This window comes from Schistocerca piceifrons, chromosome 2 (genome assembly GCF_021461385.2).
Source record: "Schistocerca piceifrons isolate TAMUIC-IGC-003096 chromosome 2, iqSchPice1.1, whole genome shotgun sequence".
Classification (NCBI taxonomy): Eukaryota; Metazoa; Arthropoda; class Insecta; order Orthoptera; family Acrididae; genus Schistocerca; species Schistocerca piceifrons.
In genome coordinates, this window is record NC_060139.1 from 1,104,758,491 (window position 1) to 1,104,784,848 (window position 26,358).

At 38.6% G+C, this 26,358-nt stretch overlaps 1 protein-coding gene across 1 annotated transcript in view; it reads right to left on the minus strand.

Annotated features, from left to right (window-relative positions):
- LOC124776164 (phospholipid-transporting ATPase ABCA3) overlaps positions 1-26,358 on the minus strand; it is a 544,268-nt gene that overhangs the window by 492,986 nt on the left and 24,924 nt on the right. Inside the window, exon 2 of the mRNA XM_047251005.1 lies at positions 6,221-6,471. Within this exon, the coding sequence (XP_047106961.1) occupies positions 6,221-6,471 (251 nt within the window). The remainder of the gene's footprint in view (positions 1-6,220; positions 6,472-26,358) is intronic.

Sequence of the window (26,358 nt, forward strand, 5' to 3'; positions counted from 1 at the left end):
TTTTAAAAGCTGTGGTCTTCTGCTAACCTTCGCTTCCATGAAGTGGCTCCTGAGCTACAATTGCCTTTCCTCTTTTGATTATTTTTAATTATAGATCAGAAACAATCAATTAATTGCACACGTGTATGTATGTTGTGTTTTTAATATTTTCACTCCATGCATGAAGTATATATTAGTGTATCTGTCAGTGCAGTGGTTTAATCTGGAGAGAAGCTTCAAGCTCAGAAACTCTTCAGGTTGTGAACACCTTTTACACCCACTATCAATATTTCCCACTATTTGTCAAACAATGAAAAATTCAGGATGGAATGTAGCAACATTATGAAAAGGAAAGTTGATACTCACCATATAGCTGAGACGCTGAGTCGCAGATAGGCATGATAAAAAGACTGTTCCAAATAAAGCTTTTGGCCCATAAGCCCCTCTTCAAAAATAGATGACAGACAGACATACACACACACACATATGCAAGCGCAACTCACACATACACAATTGCAGTCTAAGACAACTGTTGCCACACTGCGAGCAGCAGCACCAATGCACGATGGGAGTGGCGACTGGGTGGAGGTAAGGAGGAGGCTGTGTGCAGAGAGGGGGAGGGGTAGTGGGATATGGGTGGTGGACAGTGCAGTGCTGCTAGGGAATGTGCAGGGAGGGGGTAGGGGCAGCCATGTGCATTCAGGAGATTAGAACCAGGACAGGGGAGAGGTGGGGAGAGGGGGTAGCAAAAAAGGAGAGAACTAAAAGACTAGGTGGGATGGTGGAATGAGGGTTGTACAGTGCTGGAATGGGAACAGGGAGGCCGGATGGCTGAGGACAATGACTAACTAAGGTAGACGCCAGGAGGGTAACGGGAATGTAGAATATATTACAGGAGAAGTTCCCACCTATGCAATTCAGAACAGCTGGTGCTGATGGGAAGGATCTATATGGCACAAGCTGTGAGGCAGTCATTGAAATGATGGATATCATGTTTTGCAGCATGCTCAGCAACCGGGTGGTCCACTTTTCTCTTGGCCACAGTTTGTCGGTGGCCATTCATGCAGACAGACAGCTTGTTGGTTGCCATGCCCACATAGAATCAGCACAGTGGTTGCAACTTAGCTTGTAGATCACATGACTTGTTTCACAGATAGCCCTGCCTTTGATGGATAGGTGATGTTTGTGATCAGACAGGAGTAGATGGTGGTGGGAGGATGTATGGGATAGGTCTTGCATCTACGTCTATTATAGGGGTATGAGCCATGAGGTAAGGGGTTGGGAGCACGGGTTGTGTAGGGAAGGATGAGTACATTGTGTAGGTTCGGTGGATGGCGGAATGCTGCTCCCAACCCCTTACCTCACGGTTCATACCTCTGTAATAGACCTAGATGCAATACCTGTCCCTTATATACTCCCGCCACCATCTACTCCAGTCCGATCACAAACATCTCCTTTCCCATCAAAGGCAGGGCTACCTGTGAATCAAATCATGTGATGTACAAGATAAGCTGCAACCACTGTGCTGATTCTATGTGGGCATGACAACCAACAAGCTGTCTGTCCACATGAATTTCCACTGACAAACTGTGGCCAAGAAACAAGTGGACCACTTGGTTGCTGAGCACACTGTCAAACATGACACCTTTCATTTCAATTACTGCTTCACAGCCTGTGCCATATGGGTCCTTCCCACCAACACCAACTTTTCTGAATTGTGCAGGTGGGAACTTTCCCTGCAATATATCCTACATTCCCTCCCCCCTCCCTGCCCCAGCCTCCTCCTTACCCCCACCTAGTCGCCACTCCCATCATGCACTGGTGCTGCTGCTCGGAGTGGGGCTACAGTGGCCTTGGACTGTAGTCATGTGTGCATGAGTAGTGTGTGTGTGTGTGTGTATGTGTGTGTGTGTGTGTGTGTGTGTGTCTGTCTGTCTGTCTTCTATTTTTGACAAAGACCTTATGGGCGGAAAGCTTGATTTTGAACAGTCTTTTGTTGTGTCTATCTGCTATTCAGGATCTCTGCTATATGGTGAATAGCAACTTTCCTTTCATAATATTTTCCCACTATTTGTTTTATGTGAACTTTGGACAAACACTAATAAACTTAAAAATATATTTTTATTTTGTTTCAAACAACGGAAAATCCAGGATGGAATGTAATAATACCAGAGAAGGAAAGTTGCTGAGTCGTGATAGGTACAACAAAAAGATTCACACAATTAAGCTTTCGGCCATTAAGGCCTTTGTCAGCAGTAGAGACACACACACACACACACACACACACACACACACACACACACACACACACACATATATAAACGCAACTTGCACACACGTCTGCATTCTCAGAGAGCTGGCAGTGTGGTTTCAGCTCTCTGAGACTGCACACGTGTGTGCATGTTGCGTTTGTATGAGTGTGTGTGTGTGTGTGTGTGTGTGTGTGTGTGTGTGTGTATGTGCATCTACAGCTGACAAAGACCTTAATGGCCGAAAGCTATAGTTGTGTGAATCTTTTTGTTGTGCTTATCGCGACTCAGCATCTCTAGCATCTCTGCTATATGGTGATTAGGAACTTTCCGTCTGTTTTTTTTTTTTTAATTTTTTTTTGCCCCCCCGCCCCCCCCCCCCCCCCCCAGGATTACCACAAGTTTCCCAAAGTGCAATTCCCTGAAAATATATGAGTGGTTCGAAAACTTTTTAAGTTATAGAACCTAGCATGTGGTCCTCAGTAGTGAGTGTTCATCGCAGACAAAGCTATCGTGGGGAGTGTCCCAGGGAAGTGAGATAAGACTGCTGTTGTTCCCTATATACATAAATGATTTGGTGGACAGGGTGGCAGCAATCAGAGGTTGTTTGCTGATGATGCTGTGGTGTACAGTAAGGCATCAAAGTTGGTGGACTGTAGGAGGATACAAAATAACCTATACAAAATTTCTTCTCGGTGTGATGAATGACCACTAGCTCTCAGTGTAGAAAAATGTATGTTAATGCGGGTGCATAGAGAAAACAAACACATAATGTTCGGATACAGCATTAGTATTGTCCTGGTCGACACAATCGAGCGTTTTAAGTATCTGGGGGTAACAATGCAAAGCAATATGAAGTGGAATGAGGATGTGAGGACTGTTGTAGGGGAGGCAAATGGTCGACTTCAGCTTATTGGCAGAATTTTGGGAAAGTGTGGTTCATCTGTAGAGGAGACCGCATCCAGGACACTGGTGTGACTCAGTCTCGAGTACTGCTCAAGTGTGTGGGATCTGCAATAAGTGTAGTGGAGGTGCCTCTGGAGATCAAATGGAAGTTTGTGGAAGGAAGGCGATGTTATTTTTGAGGAACACTGTGGAGAAAATTTAGGAAACCGACATCTGAAGCCCACTGCTAAATGATTCTGCTGCTTCCAGTATACGTTGTACGTACTCACTGAGTGGCGGTAGGTGAACACACACGTATAAAGAAAGGTTTTACGTATGCGAGCTTTAGGAGCCAGTGGCTCCTTCTTCTGGCGGAAGGGTTGAAGAGGAAGGAAGAGGGGTGAAGGAAAAGAACCGGGCAGGTTTAGGAAAAGAGGTATAGTTCAGAAAAGTCACCCAGAAACCTGGGTCAGGGGTGTCTTTTCTGAACTCCTCCCGTTTTCCTAAACCTCTCCAGTTTTTCTCCTTCACCTCTTCCTTCCTCTTCAACCCTTCTGCTGTAAGAAGTGCCACAGATCTGAAAGCTTGCATACATAAAACCTTTCTTGATATGTGTGTTCTCCTACCACTGCTTGGTAGGTAGATTTTTTATTTATCCAAAAAACTTATACAACCGTAATGTGAAATACTTTGCTTGTGAAAACTGACACATGAATGTTACACAAACAAAAATGTAAAACACAAGGCATACAAAGAGATGGTAGAAACATTTCTAGATTGTCTTTCAATTATGGACCATAGTGTTATAAAAACTAAGCTACAAAATATGAGGTGATGTTTCAGAAAAAAATGTTCATTTGTATGTGTATGTGTCTTTATAACAACTGAAGGTATTTTAAATCTGCCTTTGCAACTACAATACAAGAAACAACAGTGCCAAACTAGGGAATACCTAAAAGACATGCAAGCAGATGGTATTTCCTAAGGTGGGTGAAATCTGGACATAACATAGCATAAGTAACATCCACAACTTTTGTAACAAACTATATTAGATGCAGAAAGCAAGCCAGATTGTAAAAATGTTTCATTGTATACCACTGAAGATATTTTATGTCAATAAAACAAATGCATTTGGTGACAAAAATATGCATTGTCTTGTAGTTGCAAAGATGGATTTAAAATAATAATTTCATAAATAACTTCAGAAAGATGTAGGTGTCTTGAAACAAGTGAGCACCAATAGAATTTTGATTGTACTATGTTCATTATTGTAGGCTATTACCTGTTGTGCTGTGTCCATTTCTTTCGAGAAAAATACGAGTCGATAATAAACAAACTGCCAGTGACTGCCACAATTTAGTTCCTGATGTCATCCATACTTTCTCTCAAGTATATAAACTACATTCAAACAGTGAAAATGTACTACAATAAATAAAACGCCTATAAAACACCAAAACTCCTGAAATCCGTTGCCCTGTACCTCAAGCCTGTCCAGAGTGCGCGACAGTCCTAGGTCCACGGATAAATCCCAAAAATCCACTGATCGACACCACACACAAATGGACCCAGCCTGTGGGCAGATTGCAGAGGCCAGATCCAATGGGCCCATTCATTAGCAAACCTACAACTAAAATCCAGAAAGAGCTTCCTCAGATCTACAGAGGCTCTAGCTGGAACACCACAGTAATGCCGAATTGAACTATGGCGTGCAAGGCTTACTGGTACTGTGGGACAGATTACGCCAAGCGAAAGACTACCACCCGGCTACACAGAGAATTGGAATACATGGAGATCCCTCAACAGACTACGCTCGGGTCTCACGAAATGTAAGAGCAATTTGACTAAATGGAGTTTCCTAGAGGAGCCGCCACTCTGTGAGTGTGGAGCAATGCAGACGACCCTCTACCTGCTCCAGTGTACCCAATGTCCAGCAACATGCACAACAGAAGACCTGGTACACGCAACGCCAAATGCAATATTGGTTGCTAACTTCTGGGCAGCTAAAAATAAATAAGTGTCTTGTAAATATATATACACACAACATGTAAATACTGTACATTATTTTATACATTGTAAATGCTTCTCACATGAATAACATGACATACTGCAGCAGTGACCCACGGTTCTGGTCCGTCTCACAAATCTTCTTGTGTGTGGCCAGCTATTCGTGCCCATATTCACTAGTAACCAAAAGCATGCTGACAAACAGAGACTGTGGTTATCAATCCATGCCACAGATACCTTGTGTGAATACTCAAGAGAACCACTCCATGCTTAGGAAAGAGGCTGGGAGGGGAGAACTGGTAGGAAGTACAGCGTAGGAATGGGGCATACGACACCCAGCAGCTAGTGACAATGAGTAGCCCCTCCATAAGCAAACAATTTCTTCTGTTCAGCAAAAAACAAGACTTTTTAATGTTTATTTCAAATTTCCATGGCATTTCCCTGACATGTCTGAAATACCCTGATATGCAGAACTTGTGGCAACCTTGTGTTTATATCTCTGCTGAGATACAAGGCTGAGGACTTAGCTGACTATGAAATTCTGTTAGAAGCATTACCATTATCATGAGTCTGCAAGAATTTGTTCTCGCTCTTGCCTGCCAAGTATATCCAAAATTCTTCCTTTTTGTACCCACAACAGCATGTAATTTTCTTTGCAAAAATAAAATGTGTTCTGCCTATGTAGAACAAAGCTGCAACCCTGAAGAATAATCAAAGTAAAACTGAAAATTGCTACAGAAAAGAGCATCAGCAAATGCATAAAAAACTATAAGTCGACTGAATCTTAGACACATATGGGGAAATCAGGTGGTGAAAACATGGTTATGCATGTTACCGTGTCCACAGCAGCGAGACCTCAACAAAACTGCATCTAGACTCTTCCTCAGCAGCCAGGAGTTAGAAGAGGAGTATAAATAAAAACAATGACAGTACTGGTGGAAAGTAATGACAGCATATTAAAATGTTCCTATATCACCTGGTACTAGGAGCAACCCAATGTGTACACACATCTACAGCAGCCAAAAGATTAAAACACACAATGTCAACATTTTTCATCCTTGTAGTTATCCCTGACATTTAGTTATTTTATTTTTATATAATACCTTCATTTGGTTTTCCTTTTCTGTTGTGACAAATTTAATGGTGCTAATACAAGTGTAGACAAAACTTGACATGATGATGAGAGGCACAAACTGGGCCATTGCCACCAGCATGGGATCATCGATGTACGGTATATACGGATATCGCTGTAGCCTCACTTCTGGCAGATCTTCCCAGCTCATATTAGAAACGTACTGTATTATAGATGCAGAGACTGCATACTGAAGTTTAATAAATCCTTGGGAACAGTAGTCTGAAAAAGAAAGAAAGTTTAGAAATACATGATTTCGTGTAATCTTCTTATGTATATCAAATGAGAAGGAACAATGGATACAAATAAAAGAGAATAAGAGTCACCTGAGTACATGCATAAATCACTGATTTAAAGTACAGCAGATAATGTACCAGAGATACATACACTGTGTCAAATAAAGAACAAAAATCTTAATTTATAAAAATCATTACAAATTTGTTTCATTACTCTACAAATACATCTTCATCACCATTTAAAAATTCCATGAGTGAATAATAAAATTTTTGTACTAGGATGGCATATAATATTATCTTCATACTTGAAAGTTTTCATTATCAATTTATTATAAATTTTTATAGTCATGTATTGAAGAGTCTGAGAGCAGAGTTTCAGTTTAAAATGAGATGCCGGTATGATATTATCTTTGTTTCTTGAAAATGCTTTTTATACATAATTCTGGACTGGTATGGATAAAGACAAACAGTTCATAAATGTAAATATATGGAACAGTTAAAATATTTAGATACGTGAATAAAGGTTAGCATGACTCTCTAGATTTGATATTACACATATTTCTAATAACAGGTTTTTAAATTAGTAACATTCTATTTACATGACTTGCATTCCCTAAAAACATTATTCTGTATCTTTCAATAACTTCAAAGTATCTGTGATTAACTTCAAAGCAGCTGTGGTGAACAACTTTCCTAGGCTCAATGTCACTTGCGTAAGGAAATATTGTCACTACAAATACAAGACCATTTAGTTTGTTTGCTAAATAGCTATATGTGAAGACCAGGATAATTTTTTTCCTAGAAACATCCTCAGGACTCTGACAGATTCTGCTTCCCTAAGTTGCTGGCTTTTATGGGTAATGCAGAACCCACTTCATTTTGTTGTTCACTTTTAAATTGTCTAAGGCTTTTTTTTCATGTTAAGTTTTCATTCAATGCTCTAAACTCTTTAGGATGTCAATGTCTCTTTGGGGAATTTCTTCTGTGGTCACACTTTCAATGAGTACAGATGCGTCATCTGCAAATAAAACTGGATGGGATGTTATATTTAGAGATAAATCATTTACATCAAAGAAAAACAGGATTAGGCCTAAGGTGGAACTTTGTACAACTCCCTCAGAAATAATTTTCCAATCTGAGAAACAATTTCCTATATCTGATGTTACAACTATCCTTTGCTTTCTGTCTGTTAATTTTAAACCATAAGCACTGTCATTTACTCTGCATCTTTCTAATTTACGTAACAGTAGAGAGTGTTTTACACAGTCAAAAGCCTTCGTGAGATCACAGAAAATTCCTGTGATTTTTTGGGATTTGTCCAGAGATAAGCAAATTTTCTCAATAAATTTGTTGATGGTACATATCATACTATATTAGATTTTGCCGTGAAATTTTGTATCTGTTTTGCAACAACTTTTTCAAATACTTCTGAAAATATTGAGAGAAGACTTACTGGTTGGTAGTTTCCTATATCTTCTTTTGAGCCATTCTTAGACCATCTAGGGAAGCATCCTTCTTCACACGACAGATTTATTATTTCTGATAAGGGTCCTGATATTATACTAGAAACTATTTTAATTACTCTGGTTGGCAGTTCGTTCCATTCAGTCAAATTTTTATTTTTAAGGAAGAATACTATTTTTTCTACATCTTCAGTTGTAATTCATTCAAACTGAGTTATAACTTGCCTGTTATCCTGACTGAAATAAGGTGTGACTATATAGAGGATACCTCATACACTGTATTGAATAAAAAAAATCTTGAAAAGAATAGAGTTTCTGAGTGTCAACAAACATAAGTATTCAGAGTCTCGTTGCTGAAATAATATAATTCCTTCTTCCACCACACTGAATAATGAGAATTATTTGAAGCTTCAATTATTATTTTTTCCATTAACTATCAATAGTAAATATATCTTTTATTTCAAATAAATGGGCAAAAATGACAAAATCAACTAAACACCATGTTAGTAAGACAGACTGTGATAAAATCTGAAACTGAGAGGCCTCTTGCTTTATAGAGGAGAAACATGTTCATTAGGAACAGAAACACAATTTCATGTTCTACATTAACAACCAAAAGGTTTATATTCTAACAGAATACTGCAAAGCAACCTTTCCCTTTACTTTCACCCTTTTCACCTTACGCCTTCACTTGCGTCAACCACACCGTGGTAAAAGGAGGGATTGAGGCAGGGAGTGAATCCTTTTAGAAGGCGAAGGACAGATGACGGGAGGGAAGAGAGGTAGATAAAACATTGTGACACGGTGACCACCTACTCAATAGTGTGGAAATTTGATGCAGTGGGGATTCTGCTCAGTGCAGATCTGACAAGTCCACAGATGTATGCGGCAAGAGATGTCACCAGACGGGTTGAGCAATTCCCACAAATTATGAGCTGATGGTTTTTCACAGAGAAGGCAACTGATGGATACACTGTGTTACAGCAGCTCCACATTTGACAGTGTGCACTGAATGGTGTGTTCTGAAATACTTGGGACTGCACAAGCAACATATTCTGTCATCAAATCTGCCACAGATTGCCACCTATACTGCTTTACAGAATGGACAAACTTCTGACATCCGCATTCTGATATGAGGAATGAACGTCTGACAACTTGTCTACTTGTGATTTCACTGTCCTTCAACAATTTTCTATAGATGCTCATGACTTTAGTACATGAACAGTCAATCAGCTTTGCTGTGTCTGAAATACTTGCACCCAGTTAGCAGACCTTTGTGAAAGTTGCTCACATCTGCGGATTTCCCAGTTTGCAGCCCCTATCGTCACTAGAATAATTCCCCATTCCGGTCTGCTCTATTTATATACTTTGCCTATATGCGTTACATGTCTGCAATGCCACTAGGCAGCACTCATCACAGTGAGCAGTGACTGTGATGTTCCCCTTACTGGTTTTCCATTCAGTTCCATTTAGTGTGAAGTCTCCTATCCTGATGTGCTGCAATATTATTCTGAAAAAGGATAGTACCAAAATGATGTAGACAACACAGCAGTGGAGTTTAAAGTGGCCTCTCCCACTTTATTAGCATTATAATGCTTTTGGACGGCCAGTTGCAGTTGTACAGTACATTGTTTAAACAAGCATAGAGAAGTGCACCTCTTCCTAAGTCAATAAATCCAAAAGAGCAATAATTTTGGCATTAATTGGTGGTACAGCATTTGTTGAACTTCACAATGGCATGACTTGCAGTGACAGAAATATAAATCACAGTGCACACAATATAATTCATAATAAAGTCACCAGAAATAATCACAGTATCTGTGAGACTGATGAGCTGCGTTAGCGTAATGGTTAAAGTGTTTGGCTGCTAAGCGAGAGATTCTGAGTTCAAACCTTGTTCTGTGTTCCTCCCCCCATGAACCATGGGCCTTGCTATTGGTGGGGAGGCTTGCGTGCCTCAGCGATACAGATGGCCGTACCACAACGGAGGTGCAACCACAACGGAGGGGTATCTGTTGAGAGGCCAGACAAACGTGTGGTTCCTGAAGAGAGGCAGCAGCCTTTTCAGTAGTTGCAGGGGCAACAGTTTGGATGATTCACTGATCTAGCCTTGTAACACTAACCAAAACGGCCTTGCTGTGCTGGTACTGCGAACGGCTGAAAGCAAGGGGAAACTACAGCCGTAATTTTTCCCGAGGGCATGCAGCTTTACTGTATGGTTAAATGATGATGGCGTCCTCTCGGGTAAAATATTCCGGAGGTAAAATAGTCCCCCATTCGGATTTCCGGGTGGGGACTACTCAAGAGGACATTGTTACCAGGAGAAAGAACACTGGCGTTCTACGGATTGGAGCGTGGAATGTCAGATCCCTTAATCGGGCAGGTAGGTTAGAAAATTTCGAAAGGGAAATGGATAGGTTAAAGTTAGATATAGTGGGAATTAGTGAAGTTTGGTGGCGGGAGGAACAAGACTTTTGATCAGGTGAATACAGGGTTATAAATACAAAATCAAATAGGGGTAATGCAGGAGTAGGTTTAATAATGAATAAAAAAATATGTGTGCAGGTAAGCTGCTACAAACAGCATAGTGAACTCATTATTGTGGCCAAGATAGACACAAAGCCCACGCCTACTACAGTAGTACAAGTTTATATGCCAACAAGCTCTGCAGATGATGAAGAAATTGAAGAAATGTATGAGGAGATAAAAGAAATTATTCAAATAGTGAAGGGAGACGAAAATTTAATAGTCATGGGTGACTGGAATTCGGTAGTAGGAAAAGGAAGAGAAGGAAACATAGTAGGTGATTATGGATTGGGGGGAAGAAATGAAAGAGGAAGCTGTCTGGTAGAATTTTGCACAGAGCATAACTTAATCATAGCTAACACCTGGTTCAAGAATCATAAAAGAAGGTTGTATACATGGAAGAAGCCTGGAGATACTGACAGGTTTCAGATAGATAATATAATGGTAAGACAGAGGTTTAGGAACCAGGTTTTAAATTGTAAGACATTTCCAGGGCCAGATGTGGAGTCTGACCACAATCTATTGCTTATGAATTGTCGATTAAAACTGAAGAAACTGCAAAAAGATGGGAATTTAAGGAGATGGGACCTGGATATACTGACTAAACCAGAGGTTATACAGAGTTTCAGGGAGAGTATTATGGAAAAATTGACAGGAATGGGGGAAAGAAATACAGTAGAAGAAGAATGGATAGCTTTGAGGGAGGAAGTAGTGAAGGCAGCAGAGGATCAAGTAGGTAAAAAGACGAGTGCTGGTAGAAATCCTTGGGTAACAGAAGAAATATTGAATTTAATTGATGAAAGGAGAAAATATAAAAATGCAATAAATGAAGCAGGCAAAAAGGAATACAAACGTCTCAAAAATGAGATTGACAGGAAGTGCAAAATGGATAAGCAGGGATGGCTAGAGGACAAATGTAAGGATGTAGAGGCTTATCTCACTAGGGGTAAGATAGATACTGCCTACAGGAAAATTAAAGAGATCTTTGGAGAAAAGAGAACCACTTGTATGAATATCAAGAGCTCAGATGGAAACCCAGTTCTAAGCAAAGAAAGGAAAGCAGAAAGGTGGAAGGAGTATATAGAGGGTCTATACAAGGGAATGTACTTGAGGACAGTATTATGGAAATGGAAGAGGACGTAGATGAAGATGAAATGGGAGATATGATACTACGTGAAGAGTTTGGCAGAGCACTGAAAGACCTGAGTCGAAACAAGGCCCCGGGAGTAGACAACATTCCATTAGAACTACTGACCGCCTTGGGAGAGCCAGTCCTGACAAAACTCTACCATCTGGTGAGCAAGATGTATGAGACCAGCGAAATACCATCAGACTTCAAGAAGAATATAATAATTCCAATCCCAAAGAAAGCAGGTGTTGACAGATGCGAAAATTAAGTGTAAGTTTCATATCAGCACACACTCCACTGCAGATTGAAAATTTCATTCTTGGAGCAGAAAGAAGGTCACAAAAGAATCACATTAAGATGGCTTCAATGTTATCAAACAAAAGCAGAACTGTTTCTGATAAGGACTGTTGTACTTCATGAAACCTGTATGCAAGGTTTTGAGCCAGAACTGAAGTCTCAGCCATCACAATGGAAAAATCCCAACTTACACAACTGTCAAAATTTCACTGCCAACAATCAAAGGTGAAACAGATCTTTCCATATGACGTGAATGACGTCACATCTATAGACAGAGTGTAGCACGAGACATTTGCAGTTAACAGACACATGCTACAAGCTGTTTCTGCAAATATTTTGCACCCAAAAATTCGTCAAAGAAGGCCTGAGATGTTTGCAGGTGGTGTCCGTATTTTGGACGATAATGCAAGACTGCACATTGCCCTACCAGTGAGAGAAATGCTCGACAAATATGGATCGAAAATATTTCTCCACCAACTGTACAGTCCTGATATGAGCCCACCAGGCTTTGATTTCTTTCCCAAATTGAAGGAAGAATTCAGCAGAAATCCTTTTGGTACAATAGATGAAGATTCCAGTGAGATAAGCCCAGTAGTCAGACAGCCCAACAATGGAGCTGCCCTATCCAAAATACAGAAGTTGCCAAAAGACTGGGAAGGCTTCATAAGCAAAAATGGAAATTATTATTAAGGCCTGTAAAGGTACTTCATAAAATAAATTAGTTTTTTGAGTTCCATCTTACAGTGCCCAGGACTTTTGAAATGACCCTTGTATTATCTCTAACAGTTTGGATATAATCAAATGCAATGAGGACAGTATACACAACGTGACAACCTAGTGAAGAGATTTCATTAATACAAATATATTTTTATGTACTATATTGATATAACATTATATTCATACACATACGAATAATACTCATACATCTACATGTGATGTTCTTTGAGGAAACAAAATTTTGGTCCTTTCAATGGTGTAAAAAATTGCATTACATCTACATCTATGCTGGATATGTCAAGCATGTTCTAAAGTGGACAAAAGATGTGGAAAATCAGTTGTTCAAGAGTAGAGTTCATTTTCGCTAAATATGTGTAAGCTGACCAGATTTGTTTTTAACTAAGAGAATATTAAAGTATCAGTAATTAAGCCTGACAATGCCTATCATTAGACAAACAGAATTCCAGTGTGTTACTCTTCAAACCGGTTATCTACATTTACGTCCACATCTGGAGAGCCTAGCAGAAGGGGCTTCCTCCACTACCACATGTTACTTTTTCCCATTCCATTATCTCATGGAACACAGGAAGAATGATTCCATAAATGCCTCATCTTTGCTGTAATTAACCACAGCTTGTCTTCCATGCTGCTACTAACAGCTTAACTTTTCCCCATGAAGGTATCTGCTCATATGATGCAGACTTCCATGGCTGGTGCTTGCATCCCTGGAGTTCTTTTTTTTGTGCCTTCCTGAATATGCTCACACATTTTATGAACAGTATTTCATTACAGATAACTGCATATTCAAAAAGTCAGATGTTGCTATTAATACTGTTTGCTACATCATTAATATACAACATGAATAGCAAGGATTCCAAAACGCTTCTCAGGGGAACTCCTAAAGTTACTTCTATGCCTTTCTCCCACCAAGATAAAATGTCAGGTCCTCCCTAGTGAAGAATTCTTAGTCCGGAAACAAATTTTATTTGATACTCTATGTGACTGAATTGTCTTTAAAAGGGTTGGCGTGGGAGCTTTTTGGAAGTCAAGAAATACTGCACCTACTCAATTACCTCGATCCACGGCTTTCAGGATATCAAGTGAGAAAGCACTGTTGGGTTTCCCATAATCGATGTTCTTGGAATATGTGCCGGTTGTCATGGATAAGGTCATTTGTTCGAGATACCTCATCATGTTTGGGCTCTGAATATGTTCTGAGGCTCTATGAACAGATGAATGTCAAGGGTACCGGACAGCAGTTTTGTGGTTCACTTCTGCCAGACTTATTGTGCTAAGGCAGGCTATGGTATATTCATACCATACGACTCTTTAGTGAAGCTGCATTATCAGCACCACAAATGTAGAAATTGTTTGGAAGCATGGTAGGTACAAAGGATCTCGGTACAAAGCCTCTGGTGAAGCTGTACATGAGATCAAGCACAAATCAGCCTTTGGGTATGTGGGGAATGCAGAATGCATGTTATTTCACAGAAACTGCTATTTTGAACAATACAGTGTTCCAGTAACTTGAATTCATTCTCATTTAAGTGTAATTCTCAATTTAAGGCTCATCTGACAACTTAACGCCTGATCCAGGTCGGTCCACGTGAAATTAACCAATAGTCTGATATATGACATCCCAGATTTTGGTAGCTTTTTGTACTTTCACAGTGCTAGTTGTTCACAAGCAAAACCCCAAATTACAGTTTTTGGACCTTTCACTTTTGAGTTATTAATTTTTTTCAAATTTTGGAAATTTTGCAATGTTTTCAAATCTTAAAATCAACAAATATCAAAAACTGTTTGACCTACAGATTTACAATTTTGCACCATTTTATTTAGTTTCTTGTTGTTGTTGTTGTCTTCAGTCCCAAGACTGGTTTGATGCAGCTCTCCATGGTACTCTATCCTGTGCAAGCTTCTTCATCTCCCAGTACTAACTGCAACCTACATCCTTCTCAATCTGCTTAGTGTACTCATCTCTTGGTCTCCCTCCACGATTTTTACCCCCCAAGCTGCCCTCCAATGCTAAATTTGTGATCCCTTGATGCCTCAGAACATGTCCTACCAACTGACCCTTCTTCTTGTCATGTTGTGCCACAAACTCCTCTTCTCCCCAATTCTATTCAATACTTCCTCATTAGTTATGTGATCTACCCATCTAATCTTCAGCATTCTTCTGTAGCACCACATTTCGAAAGCTTCTATTCTCTTCTTGTCCAAACTATTTATCGTCCATGTTTCACTTCCATACATGGCTACACTCCATGCAAATACTTAAAGAAACAACTTCCTGACACTTAAATCTATACTCGATGTTAACAAATTTCTCTTCTTCAGAAATGCTTTCCTTGCCATTGCCAGTCTACATTTTATATCCTCTCTACTTCGACCATCATCAGTTATTTTGCTCCCCAAATAGCAAAACTCCTTTACTACTTTAAGTGTCTCATTGCCTAATCTAATTCCCTCAGCATCACTCGACTTAAATCGACTACATTCCATTATCCTCATTTTGCTTTTGTTGATGTTAATCTTATATCCTCCTTTCAAGACACTGTCCATTCAGTTCAACTGCTCTTCCAAGTCCTTTGCTGTGTCTGACAGAATTACAATGTCATCGGCGAACCTCAATGTTTTTATTTCTTCTCCATGGACTTTAATACCTACTCTGAATTTTTCTTTTGTTTCCTTTACTGCTTGCTCAATATACAGATTGAATAACATCCGGGACAGGCTACAACCCTGTCTCACTCCCTTCCCTACCGCTGCTGCCCTTTCATGCCCCTCGACTCTTATAACTGCCATCTGGTTTCTGTACAAATTGTAAATAGCCTTTCGGTCCCTGTATTTTGCCCCTGCCACCTTTAGAATTTGAAAGAGAGTATTCCAGTCAACATTGTCAAAAGCTTTCTCTAAGTCTACAAATGCTAGAATGTAGGTTAGCTTCTCCTTAATCTATTTTCTAAGACAAGTCGTAGGGTCAGTATTGCCTCACGTGTCCAACATTTCTACAGAATTCAAACTGATCTTCGCCGAGGTCAGCTTCTACCAGTTTTTCCATTTGACTGTAAAGAATGTGCGTTAGTATTTTGCAGCTGTGACTTATTAAACTGATAGTTTGGTAATTTTCACATCTGTCAACACCTGCTTTCTTTGGGATTGGAATTATTATATACTTACTGAAGTCTGAGGGTATTTCGCCTGTCTCATACATCTTGCTCACCAGATGGTAGAGTTTTGTCAGGACTGGCTCTCCCAAGGCCGTCAGCAGTTCCAATGGAATGTTGTCTACTGCCGGGGCCTTGTTTCGACTCAGGTCTTTCAGGGCTCTGTCAAACTCTTCACGCAGTATCGTATCTCCCATTACTTCTTCACCTACATCCTCTTCCATTTCAATAATATTGTCCTCAAGTACATCGCCCTTGTATAGAATCTCTATATACTCCTTCCACCTTTCAGCTTTCCCTTCTTTGCTTAGAACTGGGTTTCCATCTGAGCTCTTGATATTCATGCAAGTGGTTCTTTTTTCTCCAAAGATCTCTTTAATTTTCCTGTAGGCAGTATCTATCTTACCCCTAGTGAGATAAGCCTCTACATCCTTACATTTGTCCTCTAGCCATGCCTGCTTAGCCATTTTGCATTTCCTGTCGATCTCATTTTTGAGACGTTTGTATTCCTTTTTGCCTGCTTCATTTACTGCATTTTTGTATTTTCTCCTTTCATCAATTAAATTCAATATTTCTTCTGTTACCCAAGAATTTCTACTAGCCCTCGTCTTTTTACCTACTTGATCCTCTGCTGCCTTCACTACTTCATCCCTCAGAGCTACCCATTCGTCTTCTACTGTATTTCTTTCCCCCATTCCTGTCAATTGTTCCCTTATGCTGTCCCTGAAACTCTGTACAACCTCTGGTTTAGTCAGTTTATCCAGGTCTCACCTCCTTAAATTCCCACTTTTTTCCAACTTCTTCAGTTTAGTCTACAGTTCAGAACCAATAGATTGTGGTCAGAGTCCACATCTGGCCCTGGAAATGTCTTACAATTTAAAACCTGGTTCCTAAATCTCTGTCTTACCATTATATTATCTATTTGATACCTACTAGTATCTCCAGGATTCTTCCATGTATACAACCTTCTTTTATGATTCTTGAACCAAGTGTTAGCTATGATTAAGTTATGCTCTGTGCAAAATTCTACCAGACGGCTTCATCTTTCATTTCTCTCCCTCAATCCATATTCACCCACTATGTTTCCTACTCTCCCTTTTCCTACTCTCGAATTCCAGTCACCCATGACTATTAAATTTTCGTCTCCTTTCACTACCTGAATAATTTCTTTTATCTCATGATATATTTCATCTATTTCTTCATCATCTGCAGAGCTAGTTGGCATATAAACTTTTACTATGGTAGTAGGCATGGGCTTCGTGTCTATCTTGGCCACAATAATGCGTTCGCTATGCTGTTGATAGTAGCTTACCCGCACTCCTATTTTTTTATTCATTATTAAACCTACGCCTGCATTACCCCTATTTAATTTTGTATTTATAACCCTGTATTCACCTGATCAAAAGTCTTGTTCCTCCTGCCACCGAACTTCACTAATTCCCACTATATCTAACTTCAACCTATCAATTTCCCTTTTTAAATTTTCTAACCTACCTGCCCGATTAAGGAATCTGACATTCCACGCTCCGATCTGTAGAACGCCAGTTTTCTTTCTCCTGATAACGGCATCCTCTTGAGTATTCCCCGCCCCGAGATCCGAATGGGGGACTATTTTACCTCTGGAATATTTTACCTAAGAGGACGCCATCATCATTTAACCATACAGTAAAGCTGCATGCCCTCGGGAAAAATTACGGCTGTAATTTCCCCTTGCTTTCAGCTGTTCACAGTACCAGCACAGCAAGGCCGTTTTGGTTAGCGATGCAAGGCCAGATCTCTCAATCATCCAGACTGTTGCCCCTGCAACTACTGAAAAGGCTGCTGCCCCTCTTCAGGAACCACACATTTGTCTGGCCTCTCAACAGATACCCCTCCGATGTGGTTGCATCTACGGTACGGCCATCTGTATCGCTGAGGCAAGCAAGCCTCCCCACCAACGGCAAGGTCCATGGTTCATGGGGGTAGATTTAGTTTCTTATAAGCTTAAAAATGTGAGCCACTTGATTATATTATTATTGGCGAATTCTCCCCAGAAATGGTAGGTGTTAAGCAAATAACTCGATTAATTTTTCTTTGACTTCTTCTTGTTCTTCCAATAGGCTTTCTTACTTTCCAAAAAGCCTTGTTTATGGTCATCTGATCACTTTGGTTTTCTTTTGGTTGCTCTAACAAAACTTCCTTTTGGCTTTACGTCCTTTTGAATTTCATCTAGCCAAGGTGTGGAATTCTTAAGTGAGGTTACATAATCTATTATTCTCTTCGTCAATCATTTTTCAGGTAGTTGGCTGAGATGGCCAAAGAATTTTGTTCACCTTCTCCTAATACCAATTTCAATGTTTGGAAACTTTTCTGTTGTTTTAATTGCTTGTACCCTACACCGTCTTGGGTATGTCTTCCTCCTAGAATTTTCCTGATGATCTTTCTCTCTTCTTATTTGATGTCTTCAAGTTGTCAGTTTCTGTTAAGGGTTAGTGTTTCACTTGCGTAGAGGATTCCTGGTTTTATGAGAGTATTGTTGTGTCGAATTTTTGCCCCTCTTGACATCAATTTTTTGTTGAAGAGGTTTTGTGTTAATCCTAACACTTTTTTAATTGTTGGAGACACTGTTGCTGTGAGATTTTTCCAGTACTTGGTGGTTTCCCTGAATTCTTCAACATATTTAAAGTATGGAACACTGTCAATTTTACCATATTTTGTTTTCAAGCTTGAAATTTCTGTTTTTAAACAAAAGCATTTAGTTTTCTCAAAAGAAATTTGTAAACCTACATTTTCTGTGCATTCTTTGAATATTTCCATCTGTTTGACTGCAGTCTGCTCATCCTCTGTTAGTATCGCCAAGTTGTTCGCAAATGCAAGGTATGGTATGTAGAGGTTGTTTTTGGCAATGCCCAGTAGGATTAGCTTCCAAACCCCACTTTTCTCAAGTTCTTTCTCCCATTCTTCCATACCTTTGTCTAGAATTATGTTGAACAGAATAGGAGAGAGCCCATCACCTTGTCTCACACCTGTTTGAATGTTGAAGGGTTCTGAGATTTCCCCCAAAATTTTACTTTAGATTTTGTGCTATCTAGTGTTTGTTTTGTGATATCCCATGTATTGGGATCTAATCGCCTCTCTTCTAAAATTTGGAATAGTAAGGGCTGTCTATTGAATTGTATGCTTTTTTGAAATCTACAAATGTGCATACTACAGATTTTTGTCTGAGAGCTCGCATTTTGAGTATGGTCTTGAAGTAGAAAAGTTGCTCTAGACTTGATCTGTTCGGTCGGGATCTTTCTTAATATTCTGCTACTTTGGGTTCTAATTGCTGTTGTGTTACATTGAGAGACAAGCGGATAGAATTTTGTAGGTGAATGGTAATACAGAGATCCCCCTATATTTGTTTACATCTGATTTATTACCTTTTTACGCAATGGATGAATCAGAGGAATCTTCCAATCATCCAGGATTTTCTCGGTTTGCCAGATGTTTCGGATTATTTGAGTAATTTCTTTGAGTAAATTTGGGCCTAAATTCTTCAAGAGTTCTACTACAACTCTGTCCTCCGCTGATGCTTTATTGCTTTTAAGTTTCGTGATGTGCACATAAATTTCTTCTTGTTTTGGTGGTGATGAAACCTGTGGTGAGATTTCTGGCTGCACTTTTGAGAATCTCTCTTTGCGTTCTGGACAATTTAAAAGCTGTGAAAAATATGTGGCGAGTACTTGGCAATTTTCTTTATTTGTCAGGGCCATCTTGTTTTTGAAAGCAAATGTTTTGTGGTGAGTTTTTGATCTGGTTTTCAAAGCTCTTATAGAAATCATATGTATTGTAGTTTTTGACATTTTCCTCAATGACTACAGTTGTTCACCGACATATTTATGTTTAATTTGTCTTGAAATCTTGGGAGTCTGTTTGCACATTTCAAAAAATTTCTTCTGTGTTTCTTCTGATTTGCTGCAATTATAATTTTGAAATGCCTTTCTTCTTTTTTCTAATTCGTTCTCGTTCTTGATTCCACGAAGGGTGTTTTGGTTTTTTGTGACAAGGGATCACATCTTTTGGTGTTTTGATGATTTTAGTTTGAAATTTCTTCCAATCTTCTGTGTGTTGTTCTTCCCATTTTTCAGTGATTTTGGCGTCTTTGATTTTGTCTAGATCAAAGTTTGGGTTCAGTGGTGCTTTTCTTTTTGAATTTCCTCTTGAGAGTGAATTTAATTTTTATTTTGGTTAAATAATTATCCAAATCGATATTTGCACCTCTCCATACTGGCACACCGTGAATTTCTGGTAGTCATATGATATTCGAGCACTCGGCATCAAACCAGGGGTTCTTAGTTGTAGTAAAATGTCCCAAAACTGAGGTAGTTGCTCGTGTGATATTTTCTTTCAGAGCGTTCCAGGCTTGATTAGTATCATCATTGTTAATTTTACTTCCCACTTCAGGTTTGTGTGTTTCTAATTCTCTAATGTACTGGTTGAGAATGTTTGGGTTTTTCAGTTTCATTGTATTAAACCTAGGAACACCGTTTAATTTAGACCATTTATGTCTTGAGAGTGAGATCTTGAACTTGGCTTTTACAAGAAAGTGATCCGAATCACAGTCTGCTCCCCTTTGACTTCTGATATCATGTATGCATTTATGATGTTGTTTTTCGATTAATACATGATCAATTTGATTTTTTGTGATGCCATCTCTTGAAGCCCATGTTTGTTTATGTATATCTTTATGTGCAAAATATGTACTTTTGATCAACATGTTTTTGGAAGTGGCAAAGCTAATAAGTTTTGTTCCGTTTTCATTACTCTGCTGATGTAGACTATGAGGTCCAATTGTAGGTTTATAATGATTTTCATGTCCTAACTTGGCATTGAAATCTCCTAGAATTATTTTAATTGAATTTTTCGAGAATGTATCATATACCTGTTCCAATTTGTTGTAAAATTCTTCTTTAATATTGTCCTCTTTATCCTCTGTTGGAGCATGGCAATTTATAACATTTAAAGTCTTATATTTGCATTGAATCGTAATGTGAGATATCCTTTCATTCACTGCCTCAAATTTCCTAATAAAAGGTAACAATTTGTTGTTTATTATAAATCCTGTCCCTAGTGCATGTATTTGTGTATCATTTCCCCCATACATTATTGTATACTTATTTTTGTTTATACTTCCATTACCCGTCCATCTGGTTTCTTGTACTGCAACTAAATCCATTTTATACCTTTCAAGTTCCTGTATGACATTTATCAGTGATCCTGATCTATAGAGACTTAATACATTCCATGTTCCCATATTCATAACCTTTAAATTTTGCAAGTTCGTCATCAAGTTTGGTGGCCCAGCATTCTTGTCATTCTGATTCGTAGCAATCCATTTTCTCCTACAGGATCCTGTGATAGGGTCGCTGGCCCTAAGCACAACCCCCAACCTGGAGGACCAGGGTCTTGATTTCGGGGATGCCTACCCCTAGAGCAGTTGCTTTCACTTCAGCTAACGAACCAATAACACAAAACAAACTTATTTTTGAAGAGAAACAGAAACTTGCCAGGAAACTCATTAGGAAAAAGAAAAGGGATTTTATGAATTACAAATTAAAAAGAGCTGAGAATGACCGTACCACAGACTCCAGAGGATTTTTCAAGAGCATAAATATGTTTAAAAGTGGGAATATAAAAAATTATGGACAGTTCATAACAGACCCAGATGGCTCCTTGCTAACAGAAAGAAGTGACATTGCTAACAGATGGAAGGAATATTTTAATGAGTTACTAAATGCTCCAACTATAAGCGTCTCTCAGGAAGATGACAATGAATATCTTACTGCTGACCCATCGGACGAAGAGCCCAGCTTAGCAGAAATTAAAGAAAGCATCAAGAAGCTGAAGAGACATAAAGCTCCTGGAAGTGATGGTATAGACACAGATATATGGAAGCTCAGTAAATTTCCTTTTGTAAACTGCTTACACAAAATCATCACCAACATCTGGAAGCAGGAACAGGTCCCACATGATTGGAAAGAAGTAGTTGTGTGCCCTATATACAAGAAGGGGGACCCAACAAATTGTTCAAACTACAGAGGAATTGCGTTACTAAACACAACATATAAAATTCTGACAAATATACTGTTAGCAAGGATAAGCCCTTACGTTGAAGACTCCCTAGATGATGCCCAATGTGGATTTAGACCTAACAGATCGACTATTGACAATATATATGTCCTAAGGGTGTTGGGTGAAAAGAAATATGAATTCAATCAAAATGTACATATGCTTTTCATTGATTTTAAAAAAGCTTTTGACAGTATCAACAGGGAATATTTATGGAAGTGCATGAGGCAGATTGGCATCCCTAACAAATTGATAAATTTAATAAAATCTTGCACTTTAAACTCAAAATACAAAATAAAAGTAGCTAGCAAACTTTCTGAAGACTTTGAGGTTAAAACTGGAGTCAAACAAGGGGATTCACTCTCACCAGTTCTTTTTAACATAGTAATCAATAGAATAATCCAAAAAGTAAAGCTACTACAAATTGGAGCACAACTGGAAAGCAAAATTAACATTGTAGCATACGCTGATGACATTGCATTATTATCTGACAGTGAGAATGATTTGAAGCTTCTTACAGCACAATTAATTAAAGCCACAAATGGCACAGGCCTCCAGCTGAATACAGACAAAACAATGTACTTTATCTTATCCCGCTATCCATCAAATAATAATGTACTGCAAATTAATAACACAGCTTTCACAAAGACAAATGAATTTAATTACCTTGGTACAATAGTAACCTCTGACAACTCCATAAAAATTGAAATAGAATCACGAATTCAGAAGGCTAACAAATGCTACTATAGTCTCTTGACAGTTTTCAAAAGCAAGTTAATTTCTAGGAACACCAAACTACAAGTATACAAATCATTGATTATACCAGTACTCACCTATGGATCTGAAACCTGGACTCTCACAAAAAAAGAGGAAAACAGATTAAGAGTATTTGAACGAAAAATTTTGAGAAAAATATTTGGACCCATAAGAGATAGGATCAGTGATGAATGGAGATTGCTAAATAACAATGAAATTTACAAATTATATAAAGACTCCGATATAGTGGCCAAAATTAAAGCCAAAAGACTGAAATGGATAGGGCATGTCATCAGAGCACCACCAAACAGGACCATCAAGAAAGTGACTGAAGAGATTCCCACCGGAAGACGACCTCTTGGACGCCCACGCATGAGATACTTGGACAATATTCAAGACGATCTCAGAAAACTAGGACATGACAGACAGTGGCAAATTACTTGTAAAGACAGAGCAAAGTGGTTCAACATTGTCCATTCTGCAGCAAAAAGCCTTCATGGATTGTAATGCTTAATAATAATAATAATAATAATATGATATTGCAATATGACCAATCTGAAATTCTCCCAAATGACGGATGGGTGATTGCCACATTTTTTTGTTTTTGTTTTTTGGGATGTTTCCAAAGTGAGGTCAGAGGGCTCTGGTAAACGTCCATGAAAAACACATACATATAAAGGCACTTTCAATATTGAGACACTCAGTCAAGCAGGAAAATTACACAGTAAAATTACACAATCTCACAACAGAACTCATGAAGCAGAAAATTCAAACTCTCACATTGCAAAAAACATGCTATACAGATTCAGAAGCAATAGACTAAAATAAATGCAGAATCTTCAAAAGTGGAACAAACAAGAAAACTGGCAAAGGAGCAGCACTCTTTGGAATGGCCTTTATTGTAGACAAAGAAGTGCTGGCCTCATTACATGTGAAACCCATCAACAATCGCTAATGATCCTAAGATTCAGACACACAAAGAAAAACTACAGTTTTATTAATGTACATGCACCAACAAATGGTGATAAAGAAAGAGCCTGAAGAAACAGAAAGGTTCTGGGAAGAACTTGGAACAGAGATGGCCAAAATTCCCAAATATAATAAATATAATATGAGAATTCTACTCAGTGACTTCAATGCACAAATTGGCAGAGAACACAGATACAAGAAGACATTAGGAAACAATCCAGCACACAAATTTACCAATAGAAATAGCACATGGCTCACTGAATTATGCCAACAAAACAACCTAGTTGATTATATTAATAACATGTTGAATTTTCCCAAACAAATTTTTTTTAATTCTGAAAATTTCAAAACTGTAATGTTACTTTTTTAATTATGTTAATCATGCCTTTTTTGTTAATGGGCGTGGCAAATTTCATGATGGTATTCCAATGGGAACATATTAAAATAATTTTTATTTTACTGGTGAGTGCACAGCAGTTAGTGCATAACCTGTAGGGCTTTTGTAATGCAAAGTTAAGACTAGCTGTTACCCATGGTTGTGCTCGCATACCAGTAATTTTGTTATCAGAAGTGATGGTCAGTAAGTAAGCTATCGTACGAGCAATAACATTAGCTTCCTTTACGAGTCTGCCTGTTCAGCTAAGCACAGCTCATGACATGTGCCCTGCTCTCTCCACTCCCAAGCTGTCCCGATGCAAGACGAGTTGACACGCTGCTGTCGAACAGAGCGTATGGAACGGCACGGGCAGGAGCACGAATCTACACAATGTGCTATTCAAGTAGCTACACATTAAGCAACATATAAACTGTACAACAGTGTATAAGTAAGGATTAAAAATGCTGAAAGTTGTATAACCATTGTATTCATTACTCTGAATTGTATCACATAATACAAATTAACCAATAAAAGAATTTTTACAAATATGATAAAAATTTAAAGTCAGAGAGTAAATAGCTTCTTCAAAGAGAAAATATTTTTACTTAATTCAGTAATATTCCTCAGATCATTTAAGTATCTTGTACTACACACTTTCTACAGCAGCCTATGCTCTTCCCAGGATTCAAGCTATCTCATCACCAAATTTCAACAACACTGGTTACGCAGTTTAGTGGTGAAAACGTAGCAGACAGAGTTACTTTTGCATTTATAATATTAGTGTGGATGAAACTTTCAATTACAACAGCCTCTTTCCATTATTTTATTTTATTTATTTATTTATTTTCTCGTGATCTGATTCTGATGTAATTAAGGCAATACAGTGCCCCGAGCCATGCTCAAGTTACCCCATGAAAACTCACGTAGTAGTTTTGGAGATTAGTGTGTTCAAACAGTCCAACAAAAATATACAACAATTTTTACAGATTTATTAGTACAGGATTGTCTTTCCAATGTTAACTATGCAAATATTTTAGCACACGTCATAACAACATATTATGAATAAATTATTTAATCAAATGATCATATGGCACTGTTGCCCAGGGTTCGGCTGTTGAGTACAAGTCGTATTTCAGTCAGTGCCACATTGGACACCTTGCAGCCAATGATGAGGATGAAAATGATGACGAGGTCAACACAACAACCCAGTCCCTGAGTGGAGAAAATCTCCAACCCGGCCAGGAATAGCACCCCGGCCCAGTGCAAGGGAGGCAAGCACGTTACCACCCAGCTAAGCGGGCGGACATTTATTTAATTATATTTCAGTTTACAAATACATTAATATTAATCAATATTATTCATCAAACAATGATGTAGCTGTTTTTATCAATGATGATTTATTTGAGTGCCATTAATGAGAAACTTTCTACTCATCTTCAACAAACAAGACATGATGGTGATCCAGTAACAATATAATAGGAGTCAAAAGATGATATATTGCTGTTTTCTTTTAAATGACATAACCTATTTCTCTCAAGCAATAATGATAGATTATTGATATAATAACAATTTCTTTTCTTATATAATCTGTGAGGCTTTTCACAGCTTTTCATCTGATTGCCTATGTGCTCTCAGTGACAGCTGTTTTTAATTTAGATAGTATGAAACTTTTTTCAGTACAGTCACTTTATCTGATGATTTTGGTTATCAAAAAGAAAGAGCTGGTCTACATGGATGCATAAATAAAAGATTTACTTCTCCTTTCTGATTTCCCAACAGCACAGAAGCCATTCACCATTTATTGTCATATGCACAAGTAACAAGATGTGTAATCTTTTCAAAAGCATGCCATCTGCAACTAGATCCACTCGAATTTGATGAACATTTTGATGAGCATCAAAATCTTTAAAATTGGAAACAATTTTTGTTTCTTCTGTGGCTTTACACATAGGAATAAATGCAGGACTGCAAGGGCTCCAAAAATCTTTTTGCCAAGCTCCTTTTTTATGCTGCATGCTCATAATCTGTTACATAGAAAAAAGTGACCAGTGGAATCACACAATGGAAAATCCAGGATGGAAGGTAACAATGTTATCAAAAGGATAGTTGGTACTCACTGTAACGCAGAAATGCTGAGCTGCAGACAGACACAACAAAAAGACTGTCAGAAAGTGGACTTTCAATCAACACACACACACACACACACACACACACACACACACACACACACACACACACACACACACACAGAAAAGAAGTCTCCTCTGACCTGGGATCCTAAAAGCCTTTCCTGAACTCTACCCCTTTACCTAAACTTCTCCAGTCCTTTTCCTTCACCCCTCTTTGTTCCCCTTCAACCTTTCTGACACAAGAAGGAGCC